The 18718-nt window shown below is 32.5% G+C and overlaps 1 protein-coding gene across 1 annotated transcript in view; it reads right to left on the bottom strand.

Moving 5' to 3' along the window:
- Window positions 1-3747: 3747 nt before the first annotated feature.
- The window catches only part of 5-HT2A (5-hydroxytryptamine receptor 2A), a 31350-nt gene continuing 16379 nt past the window's right edge, over window positions 3748-18718 (bottom strand). Inside the window, exons 4-8 of the mRNA XM_018453459.1 lie at window positions 12452-12676; window positions 8295-8634; window positions 6115-6324; window positions 5751-6047; window positions 3748-4151 (exon numbers count right to left, since the gene is read on the bottom strand). Of these exons, the coding sequence (XP_018308961.1) occupies window positions 3911-4151; window positions 5751-6047; window positions 6115-6324; window positions 8295-8634; window positions 12452-12676 (1313 nt within the window). The 3' untranslated portion in view covers window positions 3748-3910. The remainder of the gene's footprint in view (window positions 4152-5750; window positions 6048-6114; window positions 6325-8294; window positions 8635-12451; window positions 12677-18718) is intronic.

Raw genomic sequence — 18718 nt, 5'->3', positions numbered from 1 at the left:
TGACGAGCATGTCATCTCGCAGCATCCTCGCGGCGATCCAGAAATCGCAAATTGCAAACTGCGACACCGTCGCCGTAATGGAGGTACCGTGTTCGCTGTTATACCGTCTCCTCCATAAAGCGTTAAACTTACTTATGTGCATTACGCGAGGAACCGTCGCACGGAACTCGATGAATTTCGCGGCAGACGCGAAACGTTTCTCCGCGTAGACGAGAACTTGAGAGATGCGCAACGAGATGTGCAACGTTTGCATAAGTATACAGACGACGAATCCTTAAATGCATCTCTTTACATTGCAGCATGCCGTCTTGCGAAATTAGATTTTTATACTTCTTCATTTATATATGTCAAGTATTATATTCTCTCTTCAGATTTTATTTAGGATACAAATTTAGATATAAATTCGAAAGTTTAATATCTTTTCGATATCTCACACGATTGCAAATTAGATATCATATATTCTCTCTTTAGATTTTATTCAGAATATAAATTTAGATACTTATAAATTCGAACAGTTATAATATCTTTTTGATATCTTACACGATTATTTTGTTAATTAGATTATTTTGATACTTAGACTTTGTGAAGCCTAAATATTTATTTTATAATTAATTATTTAAAAGTTCTCTTTTTCGAGCATTGACTTCTTCATTTTTTAGGCTAAAACATAATTATGTATTACTAATTGCAACATAGAAGTTAATATCTCGTTAAATTGTGTTAATTAATACGATACCGAATGATTTTGGTTTATAATTCGCAGAAAGCTCGGCGTCAATCATATTCACCGGCTCTTACATTTTTATCGAAACTCATAAGATTCGCATTAGCACGATGATATTCTCAAATACATTTAGGTCGTTCCGGCTTTCATGTCGAGCTGTTTGTCCTGAGCGCAAAGGCCGGGGCGCTTTTACCCTAATTACATGAGCCTAATGAAGGAATAAAATCAGCGGTGAGAGCAAAAGAGCTCGAAAAGCAACGCTCAACGAACGAGTTTCCCAACGGATTACATTCGAATTTCTCGAGTCTTTTGCACCGGCGTTAACAAATTATATATTGCGATTTTTTTCAAATAGCATTTAGAAATTTCTATTTTGGAATTCTCATTTATTTTTCGAGTTTATCTTCGAATTATCTTTTAAAAATATTGCTGGACACAAAATCACGTTTCCGATATCAAAAATAAAATATGAAATCGAGTTCATATCGAAAATTCTATGAAGTTTTCTATTTTTCGCGTTTCTATTTTAGAGAAATATCGAATTATGAATCACCAAAATAAGGATTTTGAAGCTATGTTTTTTTTAAATTGACAATTAAACCTTTATTGCAAAAAAAAACGTTTATTTTTTTCTTATTCTACTTAAGTTTTGCTTGCATCGCACCGTATTTAAAAAAAAATCTCTTATTTAACTATTTATCAAGTAGACTTATTTTTTAATATTATTTATTTAATTAATTATTTATTAACATAATTTTAAAAACTTATTTATTTTATACTAGTTTAACAGAATGCTTTTTATTTTAAATTCCATTAAATATAGTTACAATGTTTTCGCAAACTAGTTACAAAGCTAAAGGTAGCACAAACTTTGCTTCGCAAAATCGTATCCGTATCCGCAGTAATCTAACTATGTTGTCGAATCAACAAATGAAAATTCTTTCCAACTCAATTACGCTTCCTATCCCGAGGATCGCAGATTATAATAATCGTTCGTCTTATTTTTGGATGCCAACTGGGTCGAACAGCTGCCGTCAACAACTTCGAACTCGCCAGGTGTGTTTTCGCGACAAGCGAAAGCTAAGTACTGACATTACTCATGCAATTTTTTTTCAATATTTTGAATATATATCAAAATTAATTTATATTGTAAACTCATTTTGATGTTTACGTAATTAAATATTAAATAATTAAAATTAAGTATCATTAATGTTTTATAATATTATTTAATTATAATATTTATACGTTTATATAGATACATTTGATTTAGAGTACATATTAAAATAAATATTTTTATTTTTAAATACTTTTGTAATTTAAATTAAACTACATATATTAAAATTTGAAATTAATTTTAATTAAAAAATGAGGAACACACACACACACACACAAAGTGTTTTTTACTTCATATTTTTATTTCATATTACCTTTTCAATTTTAAAAACTATACGTTTATTTAGTTTTTATTGAGGAGAAATTTATTTTTCTACATGTTGCTTCCTTATTTCAAAATTGATTTCTTGGAAAAGGGAAAGTACTATTTTCTAAATTGACAGAAAATTATATTGACTAATCAACAATTTTTTAAAATCCTTTTTGTGTTGTAACGATTTTAATGATTTTTTAAATGAAGTTAAGTTAGTTTACTTTTGATAATTAATAGAGTAATGTTTATGTAACACATTCGTGGTTATAATTCGAAAATCACGTTTTTTAGTTGTGTCATTTTGAAGCAAGGGAGCGATATATTGAGAATACTTTATATGTATAGTATTTTAAACCTGTGCTTTATATGTATAGTACCTTAAATGTGTACTTTATATGTATAGTACCTTGAATACGTATAGCACCTATTCGAAACATCATTTCAGTTTATGTTCTGAAGTTTTAAAAATAGAAATTTGATTATATAATATTTCGATGCCAATACCGATTGAATATTATTCTTCTAGTCAATCAGGAGAAGTTTTTAAGCGATTAGATCAAACTTGACAAATAAAAGATGATGAAGAATTCTTCGTCCCTTATCGACAGTTTACTTTTATCACCGATAAATTTTATTTTAGAACTAGATGTGGAACAGGAGATACGATAAAATTCTACTGTCGTCATCTTGCGGAATTCCGAAATGTCAGACTATTGTACGTTTATTTATCGTACTAGGATTTATTCTGTAACTGTAAATCAAATCTCCTTTCCTGCTGAGGGTAAATGAGAGACAAGATTGTTCTCATGTTGATAAAATTGAACTAAATTCCACACGAACGATTACGTATACCACTCGTATATCGATTGTCGATTATTTTAATTGCTAAAGGGTTGATGAAATAAAGGGAGAGGTTGAATTATCAATGGAGGATAATTCCAATTCCTATTTGTAGGAAATTTTGTTAGGTGGCAGCCTCAATACTATTTGTACGTTATTTTTCGTAATATTCTATTACTTCTTACAATTAATTACTCTAATGTTAGACTTTATGGCAATACAGATCTAATTTTGTTGTTGTTTTTATTATAATTTATTCTTTTTACTAAAAAATAAGAAATATCTTTTGAATCTCTGCAGAGATAATTGCAGATATTTATAGGCTTAATGAAGCTACAGATCTGAGTTTAATGTATTAGGACACTCATAAACTTCTACATATAAAAAGTAGTTCGTGACTTGTTACATTTTTTACGTTAAGCAAAAAGACTGTTTTAGAAATCAAAATTAAGGAAAAAATTGATTTGTGGAAGAGAATAACAGAGCTCAAGCTAAAATAGTAGTATTATTTTATTTCGTTTCGTACATGGATATTTAAATTCGATTTCTACAATAGATAGATAGTCATTAAGCAACTTTAAAAATTCGCAAAAAGCAAATTATTTTGTTGACCTTCTTGATCGATAACACTGCACAACAAACTTAAAGCTTCCTTCTAACTTCTTGGTTGATGTTAATTAGTCAGAAAACTTAATTAATTAGGTGACTGCAGTCGACTTATGGAAGCAGAATTAGAATCTCGAACCGAAATTTCGCGCATAGTTTCCAAGTAACAAGCAGAGAGTATCATAGTTACTTAAGCTAAAACAACTTTATTTACATTCTATGTACATTAATTTTTCAATTAAGATTGTCTGTTTCCATGGAGAGGACAAAAATCATGTTGTGCAGTGTTGATCTCGTGCATTATCTATGAAGGTTTAATGATCGTCTTGATCGCGTTCATGAATGAAGAAGGTGTCTTGATATAGAGAGCTTGGCGTTCGGTGCATCGTGACAAACGAGCTTCCCGACGCCGGTGTCGATGTAGGATTTGGTGTTGATGTTAATAACGGTGTACCTTGAAGACTGATGGCCAATGGAAGAGCACCCGATGTGCACAGGCCCACCGCTCCTCTTCCGCTTCCAGTAACCGAGCGATATCTCGAAGGCCTCGTAGACCTAATAGAGTCATAACATTTTTATTAAATATGCTTTCTTTCTTTGTTTTGTGAAAGGAATTATATATCTAACAGTTTCTGTTAGACCTTTATTAGATTCTCTGGTCAATTGAAGCTTATTTGTAGCTCAAAAAATCTGATTAGAGAAAATCAAAGGCTTAGGCAACATTTCTGAAAGTTGTATTATCGGAAAATATGGTTAATTAATAAAATGAAATAATATTGAATCGAATTAAATTAACCCTTCATCTGGGGTCCAAGAGACCCCAAAAAGGTGTAAGGCTTTATATTTCTATAAATCTTTTTTTTTTAAATGCGACTTAAACTGCCATTTATTCAAAGTTCAAAATATCCTTTTTGCGCTTTCGGCCGCATATTGTTCCTTGGACATCAAATCTTTGCAATTTTTTGAAATATGTTAAAATTAAAAACTTAACAAAAACATTACATTTTCATGTTCTGCAATGTTTAAAGTACGTTCAGTAATTTTTGTGATTTTAAAGAACAAAAGCTGTAAATACAGCAATCAATCAAAATATTGGGGTCATTTTGCCCCCTGTGTAACCAACATAAAATTCTCAGGAGGTGTGACTACGAAGGGTTAATATTGCGTGTTAAGAATATAGAAAAATTTTCCAAGTAGTAAACAGCCGTCATGATAACGTGTCACGTCGAATTTTATTCGTCATTTATTTTCAGAGTTAACTTAAAAATGATGTATTTTTGACGGCTTTAAGTCACAAATCAAAGACGTTATTAGTCAAATAGATATTATTTTAAATGATGCAAATAAAATATTTTATCAATGTTTTACTTTCTAAAGTTAGAATCATATAATGCCTTTTGACAAGCAGTTTCATGTTCTGTAACATGTAATTTCGTGTCTTCATATCTTCTGACATGCATGCTACCTGGCATCCTATAAGCAATTCAGTTCGCTGCGTAAACCTTCTAATGCGCAATAGCGATTCATGTAGTGAATTGTACTATTTACAATGTGCTATTGAGCAGCATGTATGACAGAAGATATGAAATTGTGTTTCTCATGACTGTAGTTTCAGATAGCATGATCAAAACCTTATTTAAGATTGCGCATAAGTTTAAAATAATTGGATTATGGTTTAAAATATTAATTTTTCTCTCGAATAAATTTTTTAAATATATTTTTTAGATTAAATTTTTTAATAAAAAATTTACAAATTTTCAAAAATTTTAGAGATTTATATTTAACATAATATCTATTCATAAAATATGTACTTATTAAGACGTCTTTTCTTTCTACAATAAATAAATATTTTATAAACAATTATTTTATGAATATTTTACAAAATGTATAAAGGGAATAAAGTAGATAGTAAAAATGAATATTCCCTATTTTGACACGAAAATCGCTTACATGTATAAAGTACATGATAAATTTAACGTTTATATATAATGTCACGATTGATGCAAAGTTTTTGACGTGTTAAAACTAATGTTAAATATATATGTCACGTAATCGACGTTGTGACGTCAATGACCAATTGTGATCGAATATTGACACGCATTAAAATACTGGTTACTACTCGGATTATATGAAGAGGAAGCATAATTGTGTTACCTCGAACACTTGCATTTCAATAAGCGAATAAACGCGGCTCGAAAAGTCTTGTTGAAAATGGTGTAGATGATCGGATTGATTGTCGAGGACACATAGCCCAGCCAGAGGAACGTATCCACTACGTGTCTTGGCACGGGACATTTGGGACACGCGGCGAAGAAAATGTTAAGTAGGAAGAACGGTGCCCAACACAGTACGAACGTGAAAAACACCAGTCCCAGGACTTTGCTGGCCTTCTGCTCAGTCGCGACAGCATTCGCGGCCAAGGATCTCTTTTTCGTTCGGCCCGCTAGAAACCTTGAAGAATGTCGATTTTCAAGGATGTGGAATTTTTAATGTCCAGATTCCTTGGAGAAATGGCTACCTGAGATTTAGCGTGGTCGGCGTAACGTTCAATTGCAGTTTCAGGGCCCTGAGGGTGAAATTCCGTGTTTCGCGCGCGATGTTCTCCGGCGTTTGGGTCGTCTGATCCACTTTCGACTTGAGCCGAGGTCCTGCGGCAGGACTTCCGGCGCCGTTCACTGCTAACTTCAAATGCGGCAGAACCTTTCTCACACCTCCGCATTTGTCGCTGCTTCAATAATTAAACGAAACTTTCTAAATCCCCTAGAAACTTTTGTTTTCAGAGACCAAACGTTTCTTTGTTATTACTTTATTCATAATCTTTATTTAGAATTAAATTTTTTACTTGGCAATATAAAGATTGCTATTATAATTGATATCAATAAAAAAATATTGTGAGTGAATAATTTCTCTATGTTATTATATCTATCATTATTTTAATTAAAACAAATTCTTTTATAATAAAATATTTTTATTTCCGTTATTAAGAATATAGTTCTGATTAAACTCAATTCTGAAAATCAACAAAAAGATCCAATAAATATGGCATTTTGGTAGTAAGATCAAACAGATTTTTTAGTTACTGATAATGCGTCCCCAATTTTTTTCATCAACGCGTCAATTTTTAATCATAAACTCTCAACAATCTGCGCACGAAACCAATATTGCCATGTTATTGCTGTTGCAAAATTAAAGACATAAAATAAACAATATAGCTTTCATTTCTGTAAAATATTTCATATTACATTACTGAAAAATATTCCGATTAAATCAATGAAAAGGCTCAACAAGAATAGCATTTTGCTGAGACCCAGCAAAAATTTTATTTTGATTATGATAACTAATACAAAAAAGCCTAACAAGAATTGCACTTTGGTGAGACCAATCAGAAGTTCTGTTTGGTTTTACCAAAATGTCATTCTTGTTGGATCTTTTTGTCGGTTTAATCAGAACATTTTTCTCAATGATATAATACGACGTATTTTATATACAGAAAACAAAATTATTTATTTCTTTTATTCTGCTATTTATTTTGCAATAGCAATAACATGGCAATGTTGTTAGTTGTGCAGATTGTTGAAAGTTCACGATTAAAAATTGACACGTTAATGAGGAAAGTTGGGAACGTATTAATTTACGGTCTCGGACTAGCCGTTGCGTTGCAACGCTTGATTTAAGATGCATAGACTCGTGAATCGTCGCTTCGTATTGATATCAGGGATGTTGTAGGTACATGTGCGATTTGTTTTGCATAAAATTGTGCCATAGAAACGCAGTTAAACGTTCGATGAACGATTAATATGTATAAATTAAGTAGTGTTGTACAGCTGCAAATTTATTTTAAAAATTATTTTTAAATCTATTTATTTAATAAATATACATATACTATATAATTATTATTACAAATTATTCATACAAATTATTCATACAAAATTTAACTTTATTTCTTTCTAGAGATAATAAAAGTATGAAGTAATGATGAAATATAATTGTGTTTAATTAACTTTTTAACATTTATTCTCTATCTAAACATTTATTTCTGTGTAATTTTATTTTTACGTTAATTGTAATTAATTATAGATAATATCTGTGAATGTACCTACATGCTAATTATATGTAATTTACAATTATAATGTATATTTTACATTATAATTTAATTATACAAAACATCTGATATAAATAATGTGCGCGCGCGCGGCCATTTGCAAAAGTAGTTATCTCCATTAAAAATGTTTTTGGGAAAAGCGAAAAAGCTCGTATAATTTTTCTTATTTAAGTTATCAATAAGACCTTTTTTTTTGGAAAATTAAAAAAAGATTTCATAAAAAAATAAGAAATTAGTTTAGTTATAGAGAGAGAAAGAGAGGGATTTAACTTCTTTTGCAGTTTGACTCACTTTTCTTTCTTGATTTTATTTATTAATATTAATCTTGGATTAACTGTGTTTTCACAGCTTAAATTCTCAATTCATTAGCACCAAGGAGTGCTAAAGAATCCAAAGGTTTCAATTATCTTTTTTGTTTTTTATTTTTGGCATTTTTTGGCATATTTTAATTGTAATATAAAAAAACTTCCAAACTTAATCGTATGGCAGAAAAGGGATGATTTCTTCGAACGAAAAAAAATAAATAACGGAGATTAAATTTCTTTCATCAATTTTATTTTGGAGAAAAATTATTTAAAAAATAATTGAATTCTCACCTTTCGTTTTCTGCACTGCAGTCGGAAGTGCGAATCTGTCTTGCCAAGGTTGACGATCGCACGGTGGTGGTTGCGGTTGCAGAGTTGGACGATGACGCTGTCGATGATGTCGCTTTTGCAGACGCGTATCTGCCGCCTAGCCGACGAAATTGATCGCCCTCCAGATTTTCGGCCGCGAATCGGGCTTTTTTGCGCAATAGTTGTACTGTCAGAACGTAAGTCGCCACCATGACGATCATAGGAATGTAGAAGGCGATCAGGGAGCCAAATACGAAAAACGCCCGGTTATTAATGACGCACACTCCTGGGCGTGGCATGATGTTCGAGGGATTAATTACGCCTGGAACAACAATCGTCGAGATCTCGTCACGCTTTGATTATTCTCGTCTCTAATTAGCTGTCGATTAAAGCTCTCGATTACCCGTCAAGCTTCTTGGGATCTCTTCCCGAAGAGTGGTATCCCCTTGAATCGTCACTTTGTAATCGTTGTCTCACATCTTACGGAATATTTTAACACGTAAATTGGAACAGATTTTACTTCAAATGTTTGGAAATTATAATTAGATTTTCGGAAGGTTGTTTTAGAATGGGAACGATAGAGGAAGGGATTTTATGGAATACTATTTCCTTTTATTAAAATAACTCACAATCAATAAATATTCATGTGATTAGAGGAAAGTCGCCGATATTGACATAGGTCTCTTAAAGTGACACTCCCGTATTTCTCAAAAACTAACTATTGCACTTTATCAATACTAATAAAATCCTGATCTGTTTAGCTAATTAAAGAAGTACAAACTCATAATTCGTATATTTGTGGCTTGTTTCTATACCAAATCAGTTAAAAATGAATTCTACGAATGCGAAAATAAAATTCTTATGATTTTCTTTTGCAAATTGCGTGGTTTAAATAATAGCGACTATATTATTAATAATATTACGTAATTTTAAATGCTTGCAGTTTCCCAAAGTTTTATTTATATTATTTTTTCTCTTAGACTTTTCATAATACGATTTTAAATTTAAAATTGGGGTGCAGCGTAAATCGTCACACCTGTCTGTAAAACAGACCACGAGCTAACTTAATCTTTATAATGTTGCTTTATAGTGTCAAATAAATCTATTGGAGCTGAAGGCAAGCGTGCATATATGGAAAAACTCTTGAAAAATTATCGCATTATATATTTGTATCTTGCAGAACAGCATAAAGTAAATATGCATATAATTTAATAAAAATGTTTTATAACGAAGTGAAAAGATTCTGGAAAATTTTATATACATTCACTTATAGGTTCTTTATACAGATAATGCTTATAAAATAAAAAGAATATAAATACGTAGCATTACTGCCTACTGTGTCAGTTTTGGAGTTCATTTTGTTAGACGCTCATTTTTACTTATCTTACGAAAAAATTAATTATTGCAAAATTGCAAACAATATTATAAAAACTGCATATACTATCTGATAGAAGACACTTTTCAGTTTGTACTTATGTTTTTAAAGTTTTATTTTTAAGAAATATTGTCTAAAAACAAAGTGGTATGTCGGTATCGGCGACTTTCCTTTACTTTTTTGATACAATTTTGTTAGCCAGAATGATACAAATTGTACTGTTACAAAAAATTGAAGAGAGAAAAAAAGATTGCAGTTATAGAATAGAAGGAAGAATATGAAATATTATTAACTAGTATACAGTATAACTTTAAACGTCAGATATATGCATACATTTCGTTACCAAATTTACCTCAGTTATATCGTTTGAAAGCTACATTCAAGGCCTTCAAACTGAGTTACAAAATTAATACTAACATACGTCTCAAAATTACGTATAAATAGAGTACACATCTTTAAAACTCTGCTACCTGCAAAACTGAAATGCAGAATTTATGACAACGTAGTAAACACTAACAACCAGTGGCTATATTATAATGTCTATAGGTAGACTGAAGAAATAATTTTGACGGTTGCTCTCAGAATGCAGCGTAAACTGTACAAGATATCGTGATATTCCACATCTTCTCATCTATTTCATAACCGTCTTCTTTCCTCTTATAATTACATCAAAAAGAAATTATTTTCAAGAATAATTTCGAAACCGACCTCATCTCTAACTTTACGCAATCGAGCCTCTTTAACAAGCGAACAAATGTGGAATTAGGAATATTCCGAGAAATTTGATGTAATTCAACTATAATTAGAATTTCTATTGGATTATTTGCATTACATGAGGTGAAAAAGAGAAAGGAGGTTCTACTCTTACTCTCTATTATCGATTAGAACGGTCATCGAGTCTTGATAAGTGTGTATTATGCTGATAAAGCATCACGGTATCGTTACCCTTTTTCGCTCTTCATCTCGCGAGAATACAGTGAAAATTATCGGTTCATAAAAACGCGAAGTCCTCTATCGATCCGTCGAGGTATCGCTCGTATCTTTTCACCTTTACTTTGTCACAATTTTCGAAAATGTAAAATAATCTAGTTTCCACACTGAAGAGGACTTAAATTCAGAGTCGAAATGTTTGCAATTAACTTCGTTTGGTAAATACATTTTAATTGTTTGCGAATTATATTTTATCGTTTTATGAATATACAGTTATGCACATAAATATAATTTACGCATTAACGACCGCAGAGATTCATACATTTTACTTGTATTACAATAACGTACATATTTATTTAATTTTATAAATGGGGAGATTCTTTTGGTACATTATTTACTGTTTAAAAACAGCAAATATTATTAAAAATATACCATGGTACATAGAAATAAGTATAATATCAAATAGAAAACAGAGACAATGAAAAAAGAGAGGACAAGATATATTGTATATAAACCATAGATACGAGGGGCACTACTTATATTTTGAGCCTTGGCAACGCTGAGTGTTGTCAGGTGCCATCTGACGTTTCCACTAGAAAGTTTGACATTTTTGACCATAACCTTCTTCAGAACGTTTTGTTATTTGAGCGCGATTTGTGTTGTTTACAGTCACTTGAAAATTGTGTCTCAGCGAAAAAATGGAATTAACTCGTGAAAATTTTCGTGCAATGATTTATTACGACTTTCGACGTGGATTATCAAGACAGGAGTGCATCGATCAACTTACTTCCACTTTTGGCGATAAAGCCCCATCCTTTGCCACTGTGAAACGCTGGTATAACGAATTTAATCGTGGTCGTCGTTCGCTCACCGACGAAAGTCGTGAAGGTCGTCCAAAATCAGTTGTTGTGTCAGAAAACATTGATGCTGTGCAAAAACTAATAATGCAAGATCGTCATGTGACATACTGTGAGATTGAAACAACCTTAGGCATTAGTTCCACCAGTATATATAAAATATTGCATGATCATTTAGCCGTGAAAAAGGTTTGTTCTCGTTGAATCCCACATAATCTGACAAAATCTCAAAAAGATGCTCGTGTCGATTGGTGCAAACAAGTGGTTCGAACGCATGCAAAAGTGTATAGATCATAAAGGAGAATATTTTGAAAAACAATAAAGTCATTTTCAATGACAAATTACTGTTTTTTTATTATTAGGCTCAAAATATAAATAGTGCCCCTCGTACAATTATTGAAGTTATTAAATTATAATTTATACTTAAATGACAGGAAAACATCTATTAGGTCAGAAAATTCATTCACTAATATGCATAATCGGTTTAGGATTTAAATTTTCCGCAAGAGGTACGATGCAGTTCCTCATAAAATAGTATGCTCTTTCGGAGAGTTTTTGCCGAGAATATGAGATTTAATTTACTTCAAAATTTTAGAACGAACGCGCGCGCGCGACGTGACTTTACAAAGAAAAATGAGAGATCTAATAAAATCCTATTATTTATCACTCTTATAATGAAAATCCTTAATACAATCCTTTTATCATAGAGGTTAACACAATAGATAAACACAACGGACGATTTATCGTGGAATAGAATTACCCAGAATAAAGAGAATTGTATATTCTATGAGTGTGAGCAAACATGAAACGGCAGTCATAGCTTCCGTTTCTCGAATACATTTCATCTCGGGAATTGTTTGCCAATTCCACGCGTTTTCATCGCGCTTGCACTTACTCGTTTTATGAGAAACGTGCTGGTCCATATTGGGGGCTTTCTATTACGGTGGAGGGGGTGCGAGAGGAAAGGGGTAATTTACCTAACATCGTGATGGAACTGGAGACTAGCATGGCCAGTAGCCAGACAGCGGCGATCTTGAAGCCCACCATTCGTTTCGTGGATGTGTGACGTGTCCTGAGCGGATTACGAATACCCAGGTAACGGCCCAGGGAGATGAAGCACATGTGCATTATACTCGCCGAGCACGCCAACACGTCACACGTCACGTATACGTTGCACCATACCACGCCGAACGGCCAATACCCTGAAAATTCGAAAAGACGAGAAGCTAGGATGTCAGGTCAGGGCGAAAAGGTGTCGTGTTATCTGATATGAACTATCTTAGGCTGTCTATTATTCAAGCTTTAAAATTGAAGAGCTTATTTCGAAATTCTCATACGCTCGTATATTTGGACAAGAAAGATTATGAAAAAGATGGCAATTTTATTACAGTTGTAATAATTTATACACGATATAATTAAGCTGATCTTTAAATGTAAATTCTCTGAAAATACGTTTGATATTACGTGAAAAATAAGCTCATATTACTTTTTCGTATTCTTAAAGTTCATATTTGAAGAAAAATATCATAAATTCTCACATGTATATATAATCTATATAAGCATAAAGCAACGAATGTGAAATAACAGCTTCCTTTTTCAACTTTCAGTTAGAAAACATTGATTAAAAAGTAGAGAGAAATTTAAACTGTATTCAAATTTCAGTCATATTTGAAACATGTATTAAAACATCGTACAAAATATCAAATAATTTATAATTAAAATAAGATTTAACGTTATTAATTAGAATAATAATTGATTAAAGTTTATTTCTATTCTGTAACATTCTACTTTTTTTTACTTTTTTAAGACTTATAATTAAGCAATTTAGTTTGCATAAATTTTCTTTTTATGCAGTTATTCTTTATCTATGAAAAATCGCAGAAAAAAGAATTAATAGTAAATTTTATGTGAATTTTGTTTATGCCACTTTTTTTTATTAAAATATGACGAGAAAGGATTTAGATGGAGATTTAAGTGGCTGAATTGTTTCGGGATCTTTGACTTTTGTAAGCATTTTTCTAGATGTGCTTTTTTCGTAGAAATGATAACGAGAAAATAGGCTAGGGATAAGCCTCATTGCATAGCTAGAGACTTATCCAGAACGCATGAAAATGCACGGGAACGTACGATGCATTCCCGTGATGTGGTGAATGGGCACATCAAACGACGTCAAATGTCGGAAATGCGTTACACAAACCGTCACTTTCCACACGTAAATTCTCCGAGCTGCCGATGTATTTTTATCGCTTCAAAGATTTGTGGAAACTTGAAGAGTCCGTTGATACGTCTGGAACATTTTAGGGCTGTATTCATAGCTGTTTATGATTTGATAAATGTTCACAATTTCGGAAGTCGGATCTGGACGCTTGCTCTTACTCCTTACGAGAATTTATGATCTTCTCGAGCGGTCTACGATTCAATGAGATTTATTGGTTATTTATTGATTATTATCAAAATCATTTTTTTATTAATTTTCTAATTAAAAGATGGGGCGAATAAATAAATAAATAAAAAATATATATAAATGTAAGTAAATGTATTTTAATATTTCTTTATGTTTTAATTGAGTAAATTTATCTAAACTAAAAATAATTTTATATTTCTCCACACATTTAAAAAATTTATAAACATTTTATACAGTTTGAACTTTTCACGAAACGAATCATATCATTCGATACTAATATTTGATTCTCGAAGAATGTTTACTTAATGAAAGTCAAACCTGAAATTTTCCAAATGCAACGGAATGCAACATCTCTCGTATGCAGTCACTCAGTGTTAATCAGGGATTACACAAACATTGTACGATTAGACCATATAATAATGGATTGTTTAAACAGTAATTTGCGAAGCAAAGAAGATTTGATAAAATCAATAACAATTTATGTGTGCGAATCTACAATTAATTGTATCTTTTCAATCACAGATTGAAAATAATGTACGATGGATTATCAGCTGTAGTAATTTTATCGTTCTATTTTACGATGTTTTTTATTTTTATCATATCGAATTTGTCATTATGAAAATTCTGATATTGTAAATATAGCTTAGAATGATATTTAACGAGTTAATATTTAACGAGTCGAACGTGAATCGCGAATATCTACTTCAAAACATGGTTTCTTCCTTTAATCCACCGGCATGGATCCAATTAAAATGATCAACTTAATCCGTCGTTTCTTAATGTAGTGCGCTGCACTCATAGCGAGAATTAACGCGAGAATCGCAGAATTTCTGAGGACGCATAGTAACCCCAAAAATTTGCATAGTCGCATTATATTAAGATCTCCTCGGAGACTACGTTGCGAGGAATTTCATTAGTAACAGATTAAAGCGCGGCGTGATGAGCTGACACACTGCAATAAAGGTCTAAATACGCAACAAAAACGTGAAGAACAAAATTGAAAATAAGAATAAATAGAATAAGAAAAACTGCTAATTTCATAGAATATTCTAAAATTTTAATTGATGATATTCAAGGTGATATGGATGACGCAAGATGGTGCAGATTTTCGACATAATAGCATGTTTAATATTTGATCAAAGACAGTTTGAGTAGCGATTAAATTAAAATTATAAGTACATATCGCGAATTTATACATTTGAGTAACCCATTTGCAAAAGCATTTCCACTTGAAATGTTTTTCGGTGACAGCAAAGAATCTTGTAATTTTTTCATTTAAGCTATCAATACGATTCTCTTTTTGAAAAAATTAAGAAAAATTTATTGTCTTAATCAGTATATATATATATATATATATAGCGGAAATGTGTCCGGGCAAAGCGAACGCGCTAGGCAAAGCGAATATTTTTTATTTTCGCTTATCTATCTGAGATAGTGCTATGAGTCTCTAACTGTTGAAGGAATGACCGACCGGCGACGCGACGCCATGAAAGTGCGAAACAATATATGATTACGCTCGTTTGTGTTTGGTAGAGAAATAAAAGAAATTGTGTTTTCTTGCGATTTTCGCTAAGATACGTAGTTTAATTATTAGCTATTCTTAATCGGTAACTATTCTTAATCAGTGTGAATGATTTTTTATAAGAATTCTCTGACTTTAAATGTGTATTCGAGATTAAAATTTTTCACTTGTTGCTTAAACTTATTCTAAGTGTTCCAAATTCGTGCCAAATTGTATTAGGGCAAAGTGGATGAGGGCAAAGCGAATGGCCCATCTTCTTTATCCAGTATGTAATTGCAGTGAAAATACCGGGAAGACGAAGGGACAGACGATCTTTCAAGTGAACGACATATGATTGTTTACATCTCACTTTTGCTTTTTTTCCACAACGCAGTATGATATGTGTTCTGAAGAATACGCCGACCAACCGTCCGAAGACTAGATCCAGTGCAGTCAGTGCACCCAATGGGCTCATGAAGGCTGCACTATACATATATAGAGGATTTGGTAGCTACTTTTGTGACGACTGCCGACACTGATTTTTTTAATTCCATCCTTATTGCTCGAGTGACCCATTCACTTTGCCCAGGGGGTCGGGCAAAGCAGATGGTTTCTCTTTTTTTACGTTTTCACTAAAAAGACATTTAAATATTCAAACAAGTTTTTTAATTTTATTTTATTGTTACGTCCAAATCCTTGAAAATTTGATCAAGGAGATAATGAAGGCAAATGGAGAGGATATGGAAGGACGGTCAGATTCTGTCTCGCAGGTATATGTGCAGAGGCGAACACCCGCGAGTCGAACGTACCTTTTAAGACTCTGGAATATGGGTCAATGTCCCGAAAGGACGCTATGACACCTGTTCCGATGAGCAGTGCAAACGTCGATCCTACTTTTAGGTCAAGGAATCCTTTTTACCCAGGGACTGGATCACGTGCGATTTCAGGTAGTGGGGAATGGGATACGAGATATCTCAGAATAAATACTCTTGGGCGAGGACATTCATTTAAAATAAGATAATAAATTTATTAATAAAAAAAATATTAAGTTTACAATAACTATCGGTATGATTAATTAATCTTATCTATCATTAACTTTGATATAGATTTATTGAATAACGAGTATAAATAGGCGTGTATGTGTGTCGTGAATTACATTGGTGCGAACCTGTATAAAAATGAAAAAAAAAAAGGGTTGTGTAGATGTGTAGTGTGTGTTCATGTAATTGTAGAATTAGGAGGAAATTTTGAAAGGGAAAGAATCGACGAATTCTTGGAGCGGATGAACGCTCAAGATTCGCGATTGAAAGAGAAGGATAAGGGGGGAGGGTGGTAACTGAGACAGATGGTTTGGATGGATTATTATAGCATTTTCGCAATTGGCCTTTTTCTGGAAATGATCTTAAACGGAGAAGACTTTTATAAGTTTATTATATTATTACTGGTTGACTTACATTGGGCTTCAAAGTGAAGAGGGTGGCACCAACTAGAGCAGGAGATGTATGGAGTGCGGCACACGGTCACATAGGATGGTCATGATTGCATTACAAAGCCAACACCCAGAATCGAAAATACGAGGCGCACGACGTGTGTCACTTCACGAGACTTTTCTTTCTGCCCGTGCGCTTCCGTGGGCTATCTATTTATATCTCAAAAAAGGGCGTAGTCCCCTTTATCTAGGATGCAATTATTATGTTGCAATGTCACCCAAGATTTACGATTTTTCTTAGGTCCTATTGTTGTTGATTTAGAGTGCGTTGTTAGACGGAGTTTCAAAAATAAAAGAAATGATTTACGATTTTCTTTAAGGCGGCTGATAGATTGCTCCGAATGGATGACGAATTTTGTTATTTCGCGGAAAAATATAGCTATTAGGTAAATAGTCGTTTATCGTGTCTAGTTAGTTTTAAGGTTATTGCGTGCAGGGTAACCATTGTCAGTCGCGAGTCTAATCCTGGATAACATTAGCGTGGGAGATTATCCCATGCATTTTACGATTTTGACGCGACGTGGCGCCTGTTTTTTTACTTAAAATAGAATTGTTGGTCAGTCTCGAGTATTCGATATTGCGCGTGACATAGATACATTTATTGGGTGTTTCTTACTGCTTTCAGCCTCGCATTAGTGTTGACATTCTTTCTCGGTTGATTGACATTTATGGGTCTCGCGGAAGTTGTTTGGTCCCTCTAGTTCTTTCAAATTATTATCAGGGGACTGCATTCGAGTCTTATAAATGCCATCAATAGTCGCGGCGTAGAGCCGATTCTTTCGAAAGAAAAAAATCGTGGCGTCTACAGGACATAACATTATTTTATTTCAAGGTTGATTCCATTAATAGAATTATGAGAATAGAAAAGGTTTCTGATCTTAATTTTAATTGTGTCATTCCCAAACCTTAACACATCCGCTTTGTTAAAGGCCCGGACTTCCCCTATACAGGGTGTCCCAGATAACTGTGATCACGATTTTTCCGGTATTTCCGATGATCCGACAAAAACTACTTTGAATAAAAGTTAGTCAGTTTTCAATCGGCTACAAATTGCAATATTAAAAATTTGCAAAATATTCTTTTTTAGGAAAAAAATCAAGGTCATCTTAATTTTTTTAAATAGCACTACATAATAAAGTATATATTTTCTACTTCATAATATTGTAACTGATATCAAGACGAGTTCAATGATCTGCTATATTATGACTTTGAGATGACCTTAAAGTCAGACAAGTGGGATCAGTGAACGGAAACGTTTTCGTAAAAAATTATTTTATTTATATTAAATTTTATGTGGACATATTCTACAGTAGAAAGAGATTTTTGTACTAGCAGCATATCAATTTTCTCATTATAGGAATACATTTTTGACAAACTGAGGGTAAACTACCATTTTAAACTAACGACAAAGTAAACTGAATTAACACAAGAAATGCCGTAACAGCGTTCGAGCTACAAGTTACAAGTACTACAAGTTATGTTGACATTTTTTCTACGTACATACTACATATATACGTGTGTAATAAATTGTGAACTACATTCGGGAATACCACGAATTTAGAAATGGCTACGTCAGTTCCTCATTTGTCTACAGATACATTTTTTCTATTGAATAATGTAATGAAAACCATGTAAAGCTTAAGGGGATGCTAAAGTCGTGCTACTTTACCATCATTTCCATTCGGTGAAAAATCACTGAACTGGATTTATGGATTGCAAAATTATTATTACAGAATTAAAGTACGCACAAAAACAGGACTTCAGCTGCACTGAATTTCACGAGAAAATCGAAAAAAAGTTAAAAAATTCACTTACTTTTGGCTCGTACAGCTGTCACCTCAGATATATAT

The sequence above is a fragment of the Mycetomoellerius zeteki genome, unplaced genomic scaffold, assembly GCF_001594055.1.
Source record: "Mycetomoellerius zeteki isolate Tzet28-1 unplaced genomic scaffold, Tzet1.0 scaffold386, whole genome shotgun sequence".
NCBI classification, from domain to species: Eukaryota; Metazoa; Arthropoda; class Insecta; order Hymenoptera; family Formicidae; genus Mycetomoellerius; species Mycetomoellerius zeteki.
Note: the sequence above shows the minus strand (reverse complement) of the source record. Positions and strands in the feature narration are given on the sequence as shown.